General features: G+C 45.5%; 1 protein-coding gene across 2 annotated transcripts in view; it reads right to left on the bottom strand.

Moving 5' to 3' along the window:
* LOC119030856 (transmembrane protein 211) overlaps positions 1–16607 on the bottom strand; it is a 93359-nt gene that overhangs the window by 62293 nt on the left and 14459 nt on the right. For both annotated transcript variants that reach the window (XR_005078438.1, XM_037118778.1), the window contains exon 2: positions 4912–5050. Coding sequence is in view for 1 of the 2 variants with exons in the window: in XM_037118778.1 (XP_036974673.1) it covers positions 4912–5050 (139 nt within the window). In the remaining variant the exon portion in view is untranslated. The remainder of the gene's footprint in view (positions 1–4911; positions 5051–16607) is intronic.

The raw sequence follows: 16607 nt of genomic DNA, 5'->3' as shown, positions 1-16607 counted from the left end.
TAGCTAATTAGCTCAGTTAGCTCCAAAGCTAGTCGACTCTGCCAGGAACAGACAAGTGGGTCGGAGCACCGAGTGTTGGAGGTTTTAAATCGATGCACTTCGAGAAATAAAAGGCTATTTTTTTCCCGTTTTTTATGACACGAGTAAGTAAACTGTAATCTCAAACAGCATCAGCATGCTAACATGCTGCAGTTAACGTATCGTGTTTCAGTTCGGGAATCTCTCGGCGTCTTGAGCTAAAACGATTTGAAAAGCTGAGTGACATTTTGGAAAATCACGACAACATCTTCATGCTGCAGCACATGAAGTATTTCTTAAATGACAGGATCCCTCGTGTGGACGATTTGGGTTTATATGCTTTTCAATATTTAGAAGAAAACACCACCACAGCGAAGCCTGATTCCAGCTGTGGTTCCCGATTTACTGCTGAGAGCCTTTTCTCTGCTTTTATCTATTCTGTGTAAGAAGGAAAAAAAACCACAAACAACAAACATCTCTGACTGTACAGGTAAGAGAAAGAAGAGGAAAAAAAAAAGCGCTTTGGTTCATATTTCTTTCAAGAGCAGGAAAACACAGCTTCAGGCGTATCGCTTTCAAGTCCTCAACCAGAGCAGCTCCCACAGAACCGTTTTCACACGACTAACATTTCTTTCTCTTTCAGTTCTACTCACATGCAGGCGAATCAATAAAAAGCAGGAAAAAACAACAAGCAATCACTGCAGCAAATAAAAAACAAAAAAACTCCAGTACATTTTCATGTAAGCACATAATGTAAATTATCTCCATATGTTAATACGGCTATAACCCTGCAGGAAAACAGCGGAGATTAAGCTCGCATGTGCAGCGAGTGCTTGTTCACTCAGCCGAGTGTGACGTGTCTTCAGCCCTGAACAGATAACTGCACCGCGACAAAACCCCGACGCGGTGTTCGGCTGCTTCTTTCAGCGGGCGAGGAAACTTAACTGGAATCACAACAGAGGTCAGCAAGAATGAAGCATTTAAGTACATTTGCTCAAAGCCTCGCTGCAAGAACGTGAGCTCTAAATAAAGAAATCTAAATAAAATGTTATTAAATCAGATTGAGTGATGCTTCTGTGTATTTGGTAACCGTGCAAAGTGTCTGTGTGTGCATGTCTCCCTCTGAGCCGTGCAACCCAATGGATCCTGACCGCTAAGAAGAACAGGCCCGATGAAATATGCATGACAGGAGAGAAAAGCTCCCCGCCTCAGCACACAGAAATGTTTCTGCCTCCCTCCCTCTCAAGGCGTAAAACATTGATGGGCGGCAGCGCTCGGCGGGCGCAGCAGCTGAACCGCTGGATGGAGCGCTGAGCTGGGTTAGCAAGTTCACATCTAATTCTGGACTTCACCCACGGGACCAGAGAGCCGGGCAGCTTTACCTCGAAAAAAGGTTTTTCCTGGTTCAACCCAGCCCTCCGCTCTGTGTGTGTGTGATGTGTGTGTTTATAGGGCAAGAGATGACGGAGCGGTTGACATGTAAGGTCGTTTCTTGCTTTACCTCGACAAGCGAACACACAAACAGCCCTGGGTTTTGCCTCCTACCTGCCAGCTGTGTAATAATAGTGGCTCAGGAGATGTTACTGTGAATGGAAGCAGCAGGAGCTTTGCAGGTGTGACCACAGTTCAGACGAGACAATGATTCAGCCTGTGATAGATGCGGTCTAGCAGCTCTGTTATGAGTGTCATGAGTTCATATTTCTGCTTTCCGTGTATGTGAGCTTGTTCCGGAGCTCTGCCTTTGTGTGTGTGTGTGTGTGTGTGTGTGTGTGTGTGTGTGTTTGTGTGTTCGCTAAGGACTTACTATGACTTACTACGACTCCTAATAGAACTGAGCCCTTGTCAATGTTATTGGTCACACCTGCGGTTTTCCGTCTTTGACAAGTCCAAATGTCGGCTGTGAAAAGGCGTCTGTGGGGGCTGGATGGTGACAGTGGAGGTCAGATTTTGCAGATTCAAATTGCCAGAATCTTTCTCCAGCACAGAACTAAAAACAGCTTATCGAGGGAGAAAAACTGCTCCGGCTTGTTTGTATTTCTTTCAACCAATCACAATCACCTTGTGCAGCACAAAGGCGACATGAGGCAGCGACATGCACCTGCAAAATACTGTCCTGGGGGATTTTGCATGCGGGGAGGCGAGGCCGCTCAGAGGAAAAGGTAAGAGCTGCTAGCTTGTTTACATCCGTACAGTTAGCGACCAGGTTAGCGTCAGGCTAACGTGCCTCAGTCAAACCATCTTTGAAATGCAAAATAAACTTTCAATCTCTCATCGCCCCTCAAGAATAAACCTGTCCTCTCATCACATGTTAAATGTAATCTAACTGCTGCAAATTGGGGAAGAATCTCTCCAAACACTCGCCTTTGCCTTTACTCTCGTCACATACCCTCTAATTACTGAGTTTACACTCAATCCAGAGCCTCAAAAGAAGTCTGATGTGCAAAATGTCCTCGCTTTGTAGGATTTCTCTTTTCAGTTTTCTCCCAGGGGGATCAAAACAGGCATCACTTCTATCTGCGAAGGGAAAGTTGACATGCAGAATCTCGTCAACGGTTCATTTTTATTCCAATCTGCTAGAAAACACACACACAGACACACACCCTCAAAAGCAACGCTGATAATCTGTCGAGCACAAAGAAACCCATTGTTCTTAATCTACTTTGTTTCAGTTTATCAGCTTTCTTTGGTCGCACACACACACACACACACACACACACACACACACACGAACAAACACACACACACTTGCAATGCCGGGGAAAACAAACACTCTTCTGATCTGCCCTCCTCGGGGGCTTTGTGGGCTCTCTGTGAAATTTCCGTCGATCAAGACAAGAGTCGACCTGGAAACGGAACAAAGGCGCCGGCGTCTCACTTCTCGATGTCATTTAGCAAAAGTCCGTCGCCAAGAAAAAGACAGCACAGCTCTATCGCACAGAGCGGGATTACGCACACAATCAGGAAGAGGTTCAGCGCTTCGCCTCAGACTCCTTCTCATCTTCCCCCCTCTGAGCAACACTGATCTGATCCTGGAGTCAGACGGAGAAGTCTGGCTGTAAGCGATGAGGGGCCACTTTAAACACACCATTAAGCATGCCCCTGTGAAAGTTCCAGATTCGTCAGTAAAGATTTAACCTGCCCAATGAATTCAGCCTCTAATTACGCTTCGTTAAATGCCACATGCAGGGATTCAAATTAGCTACTCAATATTCTCAAGGATAGAGGCCACGTAATTGCTGCTGATGCTAAATAAATGAGAGAAGAGGGGAAAAAAAAGTAACGATTACGGGTTTGTGGATCAGTCGAGCTGAAGGAGAGAGCGGGCCGATGAAGCGACTTCAGACTTATTAACTCAAAATGGCTTCAGAGGTTCTGGAAGAGCTCCGGCAAAGGCAGACAGGGGCGGGAATATAGAGAGCTAAACGCTAACATCATCATGCTAATGCTAAATAACAAAATCACCAGGCTGACGTCCCATGTCCTGTAATATGAGATGTCTTGTTTTATTATAAAGCAGGTCGAAGTTCTCCAGGGAAACTCCGCCCTCACGGCTCTGTAAGCTTGTGATGTCACAGCTACACTGTCACCATGGTTACAAAAACACTGGCAGAGCTGACAGTGGGCGGGGCCTGCTCAGGCACGTGAGAGTTGACCAGTCAGAGCAGACTGGCAGTATTATGTAGCGATGTAAACATTTTCTAGTTCACACCTAAAATATGAAAAAATGAGCATGAAATGGGACCTTTAAGCAGAGAAAATGTTCTAACATTGACGCGTTAGCATGCTGGTGTTTGCGACTCGGCACTTAACACTTCACACATTTGTCGGTATGTTGGTTTGTCGGCAGGACGACACAAAAACCACACAACCGATTTCCACGAAACTTGGATGGAAGATGGGTCTCGGCCCAGAATAGACCCCTTTAACTGCTGGTGCTGATCCAGATAGAAGGACGGATCAATTATTTGTTTCCTCTCTTTCTTTAACATTGCATGACTGGGTGTTTTTCTTTGATTTCTCAGGGAGTAATTACTGGATCTTGATCTTAAAAAATCTAGTGTATTTAGGTGGCTGCTATCTATGTGTGAGGACAGAGGGGACTGTTGGGCCTTGGTGGAGGTATGCAATCTACAGAAGTGCCATTCTCGTCTGTTAAAGAGGCTTTATGATACTTTATGACAGATATGAACTACCTACTACATAATGTGACGTAAATACGCAGTAGCAGCACAATAAAGTGGGTGTTTACAGCATCACGGTGGTAAATGTAACATGTATATGACAGTACGTTGATATCTAAAGCACACAGGAACCACATTCCCTCACACAACAACAGAAAACATGACCGCCATTAAAATGGTCGAGTTCACAATGCAAGAGCGTGAAGGCCGGCGCTGAGCGGTGACATGAGCCGTGCTGCATTATGGGCTTTTAAAGCCGGAGTGCTGACACGTCCGCGCTCTGTTTACGAGACTCCGTCTGTGTTTGAACGAAAGCAGCGGCCTGATAAGTCACATGGAGCCCTGAACCAATGACCTGTGTTAAGGAGGCATAATTGTCTTTTTTACAGCGAGCTCTAAATCTATCCTCGCCTCCCCTTCCCCGATTCACCCCTACAGGTACGGTGCAGACTGCGGTTGCCTAGCAGCAGCTGTCCTCGAGCTGTTTCTTTTTGTCTTTTCTTGTTTTTGTGACTGATCGGCAACACAAAGTCAGCTCCTTTTCTTTCTTTCTTTTTTTTTTATCAGTGCTTGATGCAGAGTGGCTCTAATGGTGAAAGACTCCTGAAAAGTGAAGGATGTTTTCTACTTGAGAGACGCAAAGAGAACGCGAGATTCGGCGAAATGATGAATTTTGTACACATCTAGTGTGCGTGTTCACGTCTGTGCTCACCGGAAGCCATCTGCATGTATCCAGCCAGGGTGCAGATCCTCCTCTCACATCCTCCGCTGGGCAGGAAGATGGTGATGATGGCCAACAGGGAGCTGACGGCCAGCAGAGCACAGCCTCCTGAGCAGAGCACCGCACTCGTCTGAGGAAGACAAACACAATTTAAGTTTACTGAGGGTGGAGCCAACACCGCTCTCATCGACAGGGAGCGACTTCTTCGTCTGTGGAAGCCGCTGTGAGGATAACCATCTCAGAAAATACAACGGTTCAACAGCATCCCAGTTATATCATCTAATGTCATGGCTGCACTGCAGTAAACAATTTAAAGATACCTCTTCATTTCATCCCTCTTCCTCTCCCTTTAGGTCACGTTTCTTCCAACCTTCCGTTCCGTCAGTTTTTTTTTGTGGTGACCCGCCTTAAATGAGCTGCCTGGCAATCGGGCATCAATGACTAATTAACCTGAGCGGCGTGCTCGTTTGTATGCGTGTGCTGTACTGTGTGTCAATCTGCCAGGATGCACAGTGGTGAAGTGGGGAAATGTGGTATGTTTTTCATTGATTTAGGTATTTGCTGAATAAGAAAGCAGAATGGGTTTGATAAGCGCTGACGGAGCGCTCTGAAGGAAGTGCAGAGCGAACAGACTGACAGGTTTTAAACAATAACCTTCAATTTTCACACCTTGGAGCGGCTACACTGAAGCCACAAACCAACGTGCACATGTTTTACATTCCTGTCAGTGAATAAAGGTGAATTTCTACAATTTTGAAAACACTCCCGAGGAGCCAAGAAGTCTGTGTTCTGGTCAGGTCAGATTGTGTAATCTCACAGTCGATCCTCCTAACAGGTTAATGGCTCTCTCAGCTGGAAAACAGCGCTGCCCGGCCAAACAACGGGGCTCTGTCCCTATTCATTACATCTTAGCTTAATCACACACACGCTGCCAGCAAGAGGAGCAAAACTGAGAGGGAAGCAGCACTGTAACACACACACACACACACACACACACACACAGATCCATTCACAACTTGTTCCGCTGAGCTACGAGTGCATGAATACATTCGAGCAGCCGGCGTTTGATTCTCCAGTTGCGAGGACGCGAGGTTATCTGTTACCTGTCCGTCTGCCTTTTCATGCTGATCAATGTGCTAAGCTGAACCCCCCTCCGCTCGGCTCCAGACTCCTGGGAAAGTGAGTACGCTCCTGTACGAGTGGCGGCAGCTGAGTTTAAAGCCCAACAGCGCGTTCAGCCCTGAGGGAGAGTGTTATGTGCATGTGTGAGAGTGTTTTCCCTGCAATCTGGAGGCCTGTTTGATCTGCACAACCTCTCAAACTGAGACTCTCCAGCTTCAAATAAAAGCTGCCGCACATCCCGCCAGACTGCATTTAGGAGTCGGACAAGAACGGCGCACGAGCAGCTCGGTTGATTAGCATGCAGGCAGGCGCGAGAGAAATGTCTAACATGCACGGGGGAATTACAGCCCTAAAACATGTGTCATTATGCGTGTCCCTGATGTGACTGACGTGAATGGAGGGAGGATGAAAGCAGAGTGACTTCCGTGCCTGACAGAAGATTTAATTAGCTTGTTCTGGGTGTTTGGCAGAAAGGCAGCAGAGGAGAGCCGCGAAATATTTAAGTGCTGTGATGTCGCTGGCGACGATGATGATTATTCTTTTGACCTTTAGTTTTTTGTTTTTTTTTTTATCGAAGGTTTGTTGAACGTGAGTGTGTTCTTCCTCGTCAACGCCTCACACACATCAAGCGGTGCGTTCAGACACATTCAGGCTCCTTAGTGAACCGCTGGGAGCTGCTGTAAGTGCCTTGCACAAGGGCACCTTGACCACAGAGACAGAGCAAAGAGAGAACACGCGCGGAGTAAGAGCAAGTGATTTTTATTGCAAATCATTTTGAGGATTACAGTTTTAATTTGATCTAATTAACGATTCGAGTGTCATCGTTATTCAGATCATCTCTCAGTCCTCCGGCGGTACAGTGTCTGCTGACATTTGGCTCCTTTTGTGATGGCCGCTGGGAGATTAACTAATGGAAGCTTCAATATTAGCCAGCACACAGCAGACAGAGAAATTCTGAAGTTGAAGATTTGCACAAATATTGATGAACCGCGGAGGAAGAATCCTGCTGAGCCAGGTCACAATTTTAACTAGAATACTTTTATGACAAAAAAGGCTCCGTTGTACTTTGTGCTTACGACTAAGTAGTAATGTTACAGTGACGGTGGTATTAGTGTTAGCATGCTAACACACTAGATGCTAAATATCAGCACCTCATAGCAGAAATGTCTGCTAGGACAAGCTGTAACACACCGTATACATCTTCTTCATGTATGTTTGGAGCCTTCAGACTTATTTAGGATAAGTATATTTTCCTTTTCATGGCTTAATCGGACCGGACAGCTGTCGAGTGACAGTAAAACAGACGAGAGAGAGGTGGAATGACATGCAGCGAGGGTCTGATCAGGTCAGGGTCTAAGAATAGAGAGATTCATCCGCCTCACAGCCCTCCGAGACGAGTCTGTCTTTTAGGTGTACGTTAGTAAAAATCCTCAACACTAGATATGAAAGTAGGAGACACATAACTTCTGATTTATATTCTTGTTCTTAGCTGGTTAAAAAAAATGACAGCAGGACATTATATTAAAAGCTCTTTTGGCCACGAGCTTAAATTCTGCACTCGGTTCTCTCCCTGCTTGCTAACTTTGTGTAATTGCTTTTTCTGACTGACGACAATGCTCCCAAGAGCTAATAACAACTTTAAGGGGCAATACGCAAGAATTTTAATTAAGAAACGTGCAAGAACAACTGAAACCATCCACAGAATGTGAAGAAACTGCAGTTTTGATGATTGATGATTTCTATGTATTGTGTTAGTTAGCATGCTAGCCAGTTAGCCCCAGCTCTTGTCCCTGTGCTCCATGTCTGAATGTTAGCTGTGTGGCTAACTGAGCTAACAACAGCTCCATTTAGTGGCTCCTCTGGTTTGTTTGAGCTCAATTCTCACATATTGCAACATAAAACACGACTGTTGTGACTGATGTTGGTATAAAAACACTGATTAAAGCCGTTTTAACACGACATAACAGGAACATAATAAGTAAAAACATGCTCCCAGCGACAGCTCTTATCTCCGGTGGTCCTGCCGCCGCTCCTTGTGTTTCTTGTTTTGAACCGGGCGACTGCTCGAGGACCGGAGAGAACGCAGCCGCGCACTTGAAGATACAGAGAAGTCATTAACTTCTGTGGTCTTTGTTCTCCTTCGAATGATATTCATGTATGCAGAGGAATGCCTCGTCGCCTCTCTGGCTGCTTGATCTCGGCGTGCCTCGTGGGGGGGCTCCCGGTGTGCAGCCCACCTCCCACCCTGCTGTTCTCAATTCACTATGACACATTAAAGGTACATCACGTCTCGTACGGGGGAGTAGAGCTCGAGAGGGGGGAGGACGTGCCGCGTTCAGGTACATAAGTTACAGTCACACTAAACAATAAAAGACGCGTTAGGAGAAGTCGGCTGAATCGAGTCCGAGGACGCCGATTAGCATAAAATCCAATGAAAATTACCAACAGCTGTAAATCTAAATATTTCCATATGTAAGCTGTAAATCCAGCAGCTTTTTTTTCTCGCATTCTGTCCATTTTTCCAGCCGCTTCATTATCTGCGAGCGCTAATAGATTTATAACACGTGACATCCTCTGTGTGCCATTTAAACGCAGCCCAAGAGACTAACAAAGGCTATCAGAGCGCTACAACAGCTATTTTCACAGAAAACCAACCAACATTTCAATTTATGGCGCCCCAATTAATCAACTCCCCACACTGCGTCCCTGTATGTGTGTGTGTGTGTGTGTGTGTGTGTGTGTGTGTCCTGATGAAACAAACTCATAATCATTACCATTTTTACTTACAGACAATACAGAAACAGTCTTCCGAATCCCCCTTTTCCTCAATTGTACTTACGGTGCTCTGAGCACGAGTTAATTTAGTAGAAAATGAGCTGCAAACAGCACTGGTAAGTCTCAGTGATGCTTCCTAAATAGATTGTAATTTCGTGTTAATAAGTGGTCGGAATAACAGCTGGAGAGGAAGCAGCGGGATGAAAGGGTGGAAAATGGAAAACTGTGGAGGACAATTGGCAGAAGACAGAGTGAGTCTTAATCTCTCCGTCTTTACTGGGATCTGAAAACTTTTGACGGTAATCACCTCGGGATATTCTGTCTGGTGCGATGCCGAGGCACTAAAGCCCGGCTCACATCCATCCTGAGTGATCCGATCAGAAGTGGACAGCTCAGAGTACAGGTGCGAACACCTCCAAGGTGCACGGAGAATGCATTTGAGATCCAATCACTAAATCCCCAGACTCCCTTACAAATATAGCGATTTTAAGAGTTGTTGAGTGAGGAGAAACTTGCGAACTTTGTGAAACGACTACTGTGAATTTTATCTAAATCACTGGTGCCTTCTTGTATATTCAGCATTAAACACAAGACATTAAGATGTTTCTTTCCTTGCAACAAATGTCAGTTTGCTATTGCATCACTGCAACTTACAGACATGGTGAAACACTGTCTGCAACAAAATCTTTTCTATTTGGGCCTTCTTGATAATTCGGCAAATGTTATACATGAAGATATTTATTTCTTTGTGTAACAGCACATGTTGATCTGTTCCAGTGATGTAGGCGTTTATCTGCATGTTGCATGTCGTGACGCACTTGTAGCCAGGTGTCGACTGACGGGCTGAAAGCTGCCCACTTGTGATCCGATCACACCAAATGTCGACAACCTCAAACACACAACTTTTACATCACGGTCATGATTAATACAAGAACTACTGGGTGGATTCGACCCACGAGCACCATTTAATCCCTCTGCAGCAGTAACCGGCCCGGGGCGGCTGTTAATGTATCTGCACAAGTGTTACAATGCTGATAAAACCACAGGCGGCAGCCTCTGATACACATGTAAGACTACCCGGCTCCGTCATAAAGAAACTTTATTGGTTTCCCACAATAAATGGTCCAAATCCTGAGCCTGTCAGAGACCAATAACTGGTACAAAAAAAAAACCCATCCAGCTGCTTTGACTAATAAAGGGACAATCTGAAGGGGACTCTTTGATTTCCAATTACATTAAGGAAGTCAGGGATTACACTGTACGGGCCAATGAAATTTCATTGTCTCCTCAATTGGGAGTTACAAGATGGAGATGGGCACGGCATGTCTCATTAAACACACTTTGCCTTCTCCATGCCTGGGCTGCCTGGCTAAATGTTTCAGATCGGGCGGTGGAAAACGGAGGACTTGTGCTCGTCGAGCGGGTGCCAGCGATACAGGAGCCGGTTAATGCTCGGCGTCGGCCCTTGACAGAAATAACCCCGGCACTTTACAATCCGATGCCTCTTCTTTCATGGAGGACAAGAGGTGAGGCGAGAGCGCTGCAGATCCGGCGATAAGCAGACGTGACGAGTTTGCCGTATTGCCTCATGTCTCTCTCTCTATCTCTGTGCATTGTTAGTGTGTATAGGTATGCCGTCTCATCCTCGGCCCTCCCATCGCTAATCAGCATTCAGCAGCGCGAGGGCCCGGCGGTCACACTGAAGCATCAGCCCCGACATGTTCTGCCTCTAGAAGCCCATTAGCGCGGTAACACAGCTTCCCCAGAACATCTCCGAGCCACCAGAGGTGTTCCTGCTCCCTCCGCCTCACACGAGGAATCACAGATTTCTCTTGTCTGGTCCACTTTCTGTTAACCGCTGCCCTTCCCCTCTACTTTCTTCCTCTCTTTGCCAGGTGTGCGACTTCATCATCTTTTCAGAGGGACCCTAATAATCCTGCCAGAAACACACACACACACACACACACACACACACCCACCTCTAAATTAATGTGCTGAATAATACATCCGTCTTCCTCATTGATCGTCACTGGGAGGAGAGTGGGAGAGGCAGTGTATGGAGTTAAGTGTGTGTGTGTGTGTGTGACGGCGCTCTGTATGGCTGACGAAGCTGTGGGCGCACACACAGTGAATGCGAGATGGAGAGGAGATGAGGGAGAGAGGGGAGCGGAGATTAATCACCTGACAAGTGGATGGAGTGTCCATTTGTGCCTCGGGGACAGGCTGCAGATAGGATGTGACATTCAGGAGCACTTAGGAGGACATGGGAGCGTTCGCTGTTCCCACTCCAACACACACACACACACACACGCACACACACACTCTCACACACACTCACACACAGAGGTAATGTCAGCAGACAAACACATATATGTTCAGAGGGGGATTGGCATCACACCGGACTGTGAGGGAGTTGGAACTGAGACACGGCACGATGCTGAGATTCATTATCAGGCTCGGAGGAAACACTTGTTGGTTCATGTGTGAGGGCGGGAACAGTTTCAGATGTCTGAAGAAGACGAGGGCTCAGATGTTGGATTCCTGAAGAAGTTTGTAGAGATCAGAAATTGACTTTTAGTGATGGGAATGTAGAATATATTCACATATAATGACTCTTTTCATGATGAATTCATGTTTCTTTGGCCTGTTATGGATCCTTCTGTTGCTGGTTTCTCCCACATTAATCTCTAATTTAGTTTTTATAGTAGTTATTTTAATTTCTTATTGTTTTTTTTAACTCATAGATTTTCTAGAAAGTTTTGATTTCTGAAATATGTCCTTTAGATTTGACTTTTTTACATGCAAAAAAATTATTTTCACAGTCAGGAAACAAAACAGCAGCATCTCGAATCTCTACGTTGCAACGTGAACGACATCCCGATCCACAAATAAATCAGGACTTTAAAGGGCCACTACGTAGTTCTGGAGAAGAAATTCAAACTCAGAATATTTTAAATTTTCAATACTAATATAACATTTAACAATATTAACATTTATTTTTTCCTTAAGTGGATAAACAAGCATGAAGCCAGAAAGGTGGCATCGAAGATTGTGACGATTTTTCTCTTCTGATTCCAACTTTTCTCCCAAAACTACAGAGTGCACCATTAAAAATAATCATTTTGTCTCTGGGAACACCACAGTGAACTCTCGCACTATATCACAGACGTCTTCCTGTACTGTGACACTTCGGCTGCCATCATTAAAATAACGACGTTGTCATGGTTACCTGGCGTTTTGAGAGGGGACAGTCCTGAGGGGGAAGGTTAATTTATCTACAACTTTTCAAGCGTTTTAATCGGGTCTTACTCCAACACGACAACGATGATTTGCTGCTGAAACTGTAGAATAAAAAGACGTTCTTCACGATGATTCACAGGCCGACTAACAAAAGAAGGAACGCGTCTTTTCTAAAAGCTGTTTTGAGATTTCACTGCCGACTTCACGTCCTCGGACATTTCATCATCTTGTTGCCTGATTGTGTTGTCTGACATATTTTAGGGTTACTTGCACATTTTCACATGGCATCATCACGAAGAAAGGACGATAAAATACCTGACAGGCCTCTTGTCTTGTTTACTAGAATCTATTCTGCTCTCCTGCAACTTTCCAGAACTTTGAGTCAGACAGGAAAACTCCAACTGTGACTTCCCTTAAATTATGTAATAATACCGTAAAGTAAAGGTCAAGTGGCAGCTTTAATGTCATTATGTAGTGGAAAATGTTGGGGTTTCTCATCAAAGTAATGACATTTACATGAATAATTTAAAAATGTAATACTTAAATTATTAAAAGCTCGTGCTCGGAGGGACGGAACATTTGCATTTCAGCACATTTTCATAACCAATGTCTGAAAAAAATGTAACTTTATGCATTAACTTCACCACGTTGGCGTCACATGTCACAGGAAGTGAACGTCGTCTGCTCGGAGCAGAACGCAACAAGCTTCCGATCTGATCGGGACATTTATAATGTTTGGTACCACGACTCCTTCAGAGCACCAGTGTAAATATTGATGTTAATACTTCGTCCAACAAGAGCCAAGAAACACAGAGGCACCAGGAAGCCCCTCGCTGTCGTGAGGGACCCACACAGGACGCCGCCTGCTGCGGAGCCGAGCTTTAAAGTGGTGTCGAGTCGTCGGTATCACGTTCAATCAAAACACGGTGGGAATCTCCTGCAGCCGGTGAAAAATGCCACGTCTGAAGCTGTGCAGGAAACAGGAGAACACACACACACACACACCTGTATACTACAGTACTACGCTGCATGTTTGGTTTGGATCACAGTTCAGGAGCAGGAAGTCGGTTTTCAAATCACCAGAGACGGAAAGGACAACACAAACCTGTCGTCTCTGGTCCAGCGTCTGTATAATGGACCGTATCTCCCCACCAAACATCAGCGTTTGTATCTGAAGCAGAAAGTCCAACTCTGAGAGAACAAACACTCTTTGAGTCCAGACTGGAGGCACAACATCAACCCGACATCAGGCTGTATACACAAAACATCCACAAGCCAACAGTCGTAAAAATAGAAGTTATTTCAGCTCCAACTTCAGGACTTCGATGTTTCTTCCTCATCCGAGAGTAAATCATAAAGAATTTAAAACAGAAGGAGAAGTTTCGGGGTAATCCAGAGGACATCCACAACTCTAAAACCTGCTCACAATCAGTCAGCAAAACAGAATAACGCAACAATAATCTGGCCGCTGAGCTAAAAGTGTGTCCCACACAGCAGCGAGGTTCATGTTTGTTCTGCAGCTCTTCATTGAACTTGGAATATTTCAGATGTTTTGAGAGGATTCATCATCAAGCCAACATACAGGACGAGCTGGTATTTCATTCTGTGACGCAGTTAATCAAATATCAGTTTTCTAAGTTGTTTTTATTTTTTTTATTTTTACCACCCCTCCACAGTTTCTGAGTGCAAGACGACTGCTGTAAATACAAACAAACACCTTGTCAGATATTGTACAATAAAAATGATTTCGATCTGTTATTTCATGGTGAAAAAAGTTACATAATGTTGCTTTAAGTTTAATTTAGTTCCTGCATCCACTGACAGAGACTAATCACCTGAACACATGGAGTGTTTTGTTGCACTGACATGGTCCAAATCCCAAATCAGACCAGTGTTTAATCAAACTGCTTCAAGGCAACAACACTGAACCTGCTACTTATAGAAGAAGTCAACTGGGGCAAAATAACAGACACCCACAGCCGAGCCCACGGCGCTCCGGTTGTAGCTGGCCCGGTTCCAGTTGATCCGGAGCTGCAGGCAGCTGCCTCCCCGCCACCTGCTGCAACACCTGGAGACCAGAGGGACTTCACTTCTGGGGCTCGGGGCTGATGAATCAACCCAAATTATTGTTGATCAACGAGCCAAAGCTGCACTGTGACCTGTCACTGCGAACTATTCTCTCACTGCAGCCGGTCTGAATGATGACAAATCATCAGCCTGCATGTTTTGCGTAGCTGTAAATATCTCGAGCTGCATGTTTCCGAGCAGCCAGGCGACGACACGGTTCTCAGTCCTGATCTTTTCGTTCAGCTTTTTTAACCGATTCAACTTTCACAGTGCTGCGATCTCCCCAGCGGACTCATTAAAGTCTGTTTTACACCTTCTCAGCTTTTAGCTAAATGAACTGTGCTGCCAGTGATAATGATACAGCGGTCAGAAGGACAAGCTGCTTGTCGGTGACGTCACGAGTTCAAGAGTTTAAAAACTGCAGCCTAAATGTTTCCACGCTGACGAGAAGCTCCGGAGAGGATCTACCTGAGCTTTTTTTTTCTCTGCACAGTAAAGCCATTATGTTGTATCGTGTTCTCCATTTTCAAAATGACTTCAGTCTATGAATAGAAGTTGTGTGAATATGAAACTGCCTCGGGTAACCTGCCAACCTGCCAAAAAAGAAAAAAAAAAAGTTCAGTGCGGCTCGAGTCCCAGAACTGCTGGAGAAACAAACACAAAACCCGCAGTTCCAGTTTCACATCAGCGGCGCTGCAGGAAGAGGAAATAGATGCACGCTGGTATTATCCCAGAGGAGAGTCATCTTTATGAAACCCTCAGGTGGAGCAGCACAGACGGTGACTCATGTGTAAGAGGCTGTTATGGAGGGCTATAGGGCGCAGAGAGACGCTTCTATTCTAGGCTCGTCGTTCGGAGAGAAAACACCTCCTTTTTTTTTTCTTTTTTTCAAAAGTACATCGAGCACAGCAGCCGCCGATGATTCACATCTAACTAACCGGGACAATCCAAAATACTTTACGAGATAGCGCTCACACAAGCGGTTTCCCCCGTTTATGGATTAATCAGGAGAATCGCGTGACAAGTGATCAAGTGTCCATCTGGCAGCGCCGAGCACCACCTGCCCACACAAACACACTGCAGCGCTCCACGACTGATTTCCCTCTGTTCGCCTCGTCCTCATCATCACACCTCCTCCTGCCTCCATGTGCCCCCAAACCACGGCATCAGATCGGAGCCATCACACACCCGGCAGGAGCATCCAAACTGCAACCAGCAGCAACACTCCTGCCTCTTCTCTCTTCATCTCTCTCAATTAAATCCCCCTGTAAGAAAGGATGGAGGAGGAGGAGGAGGAGGAAGGATGGTGGTGTGCAGGTTGTTGGTGCAGGCAGAAAACTTCTTAATAGCGCCTCTCTGCTCTCTGCTCGTTCATAATAGATCACACAAGACGATCGGATCAGATAGGAGGGATCAAACAGCTGGTTTTTGAAATGCATGGGATCCCTCAAAGCTTACTTTAATGATGACATCCTCAGAGTCGGGCCAGAGGTTTTCACCACGCTCCTATAATAGGCTGGTGGTGGTGAGGGGTGGTGGGGGCTGATGGGTAGTCAAAAGAGAGCGACCCCCAGGCAAAGTTTCCCCCTTTCTCTTCTCCCTCTATAGATGCTGTAATTGAATTATAGCCGACTAATACTCCTGCGTCCTCCTCCTCCTCCTCCTCCTCCTCCTCCTCCTCCTCCTCCCCGGCTGGAATTTGTCTTGTTTTGTCTCTTGGCTTTGAAAGCAAGACGCTAATAAGAACTGGATGTTAAAAATTTGGAGCGAAAGGAGCCGACTGAATTAAGAAGGTTTGATCGCTAACACGAACGTATGTTTGGCATCCCAACAAACAGCCGAGCATAATTGGTGCACAGAAAGAAAAAAAAAGGCCTGATTCAGAAATGAGGGTGGATCTTTTTTTTTTTTATTTACATCAAGGCGAGGCAGCGGAGGGGAGAGGATGGAGGGAGAAGGGAGGAGCACTGTGCCTTTTTCAAAGTGCAGAAGAAATACTGTACTACTCTCCTCTCACGTTGGCTTGATAACACTGCAGCCCACATACTGTAAGGCTCCATCTGTAAGAGGTCCTGTCAAGCGAGGAGCTGTTTGTCCTCCCTGAAGCTCACTTAGTCCCCGTTTGTCAGCAAATAAAATGACTCCTAATCGTAAGAAAAAAAAAAAAATAAAGCACCAACCCACCTACTCAAAGTGTCAGAACTGAGACGAAAAAAAAGCAGAATTATTTGAAAAGCACGTACGAAAACTGTCACTTTTACACTCTTAACGGTGGAAGTGAACGCAGCATTTGTACAGAATTACTTTCTCTGTCACAGCACTGCTCCTGGTCCTGTGATCCGTAGGTGGATGACTGTGATCTCCTGGATTTTTCCGTTCTCCGAAGTCATCTGAAAATGTTTCTGCAGCTCTAAAGCCCGACCCTGCAAAAGTGCATTCTTGTTGTCAATTCAGTTATCTGAAATTGTGACCAAGGCATTTAA

Source organism: Acanthopagrus latus, chromosome 13 (genome assembly GCF_904848185.1).
Source record: "Acanthopagrus latus isolate v.2019 chromosome 13, fAcaLat1.1, whole genome shotgun sequence".
NCBI classification, from domain to species: Eukaryota; Metazoa; Chordata; class Actinopteri; order Spariformes; family Sparidae; genus Acanthopagrus; species Acanthopagrus latus.
Note: the sequence above shows the minus strand (reverse complement) of the source record. Positions and strands in the feature narration are given on the sequence as shown.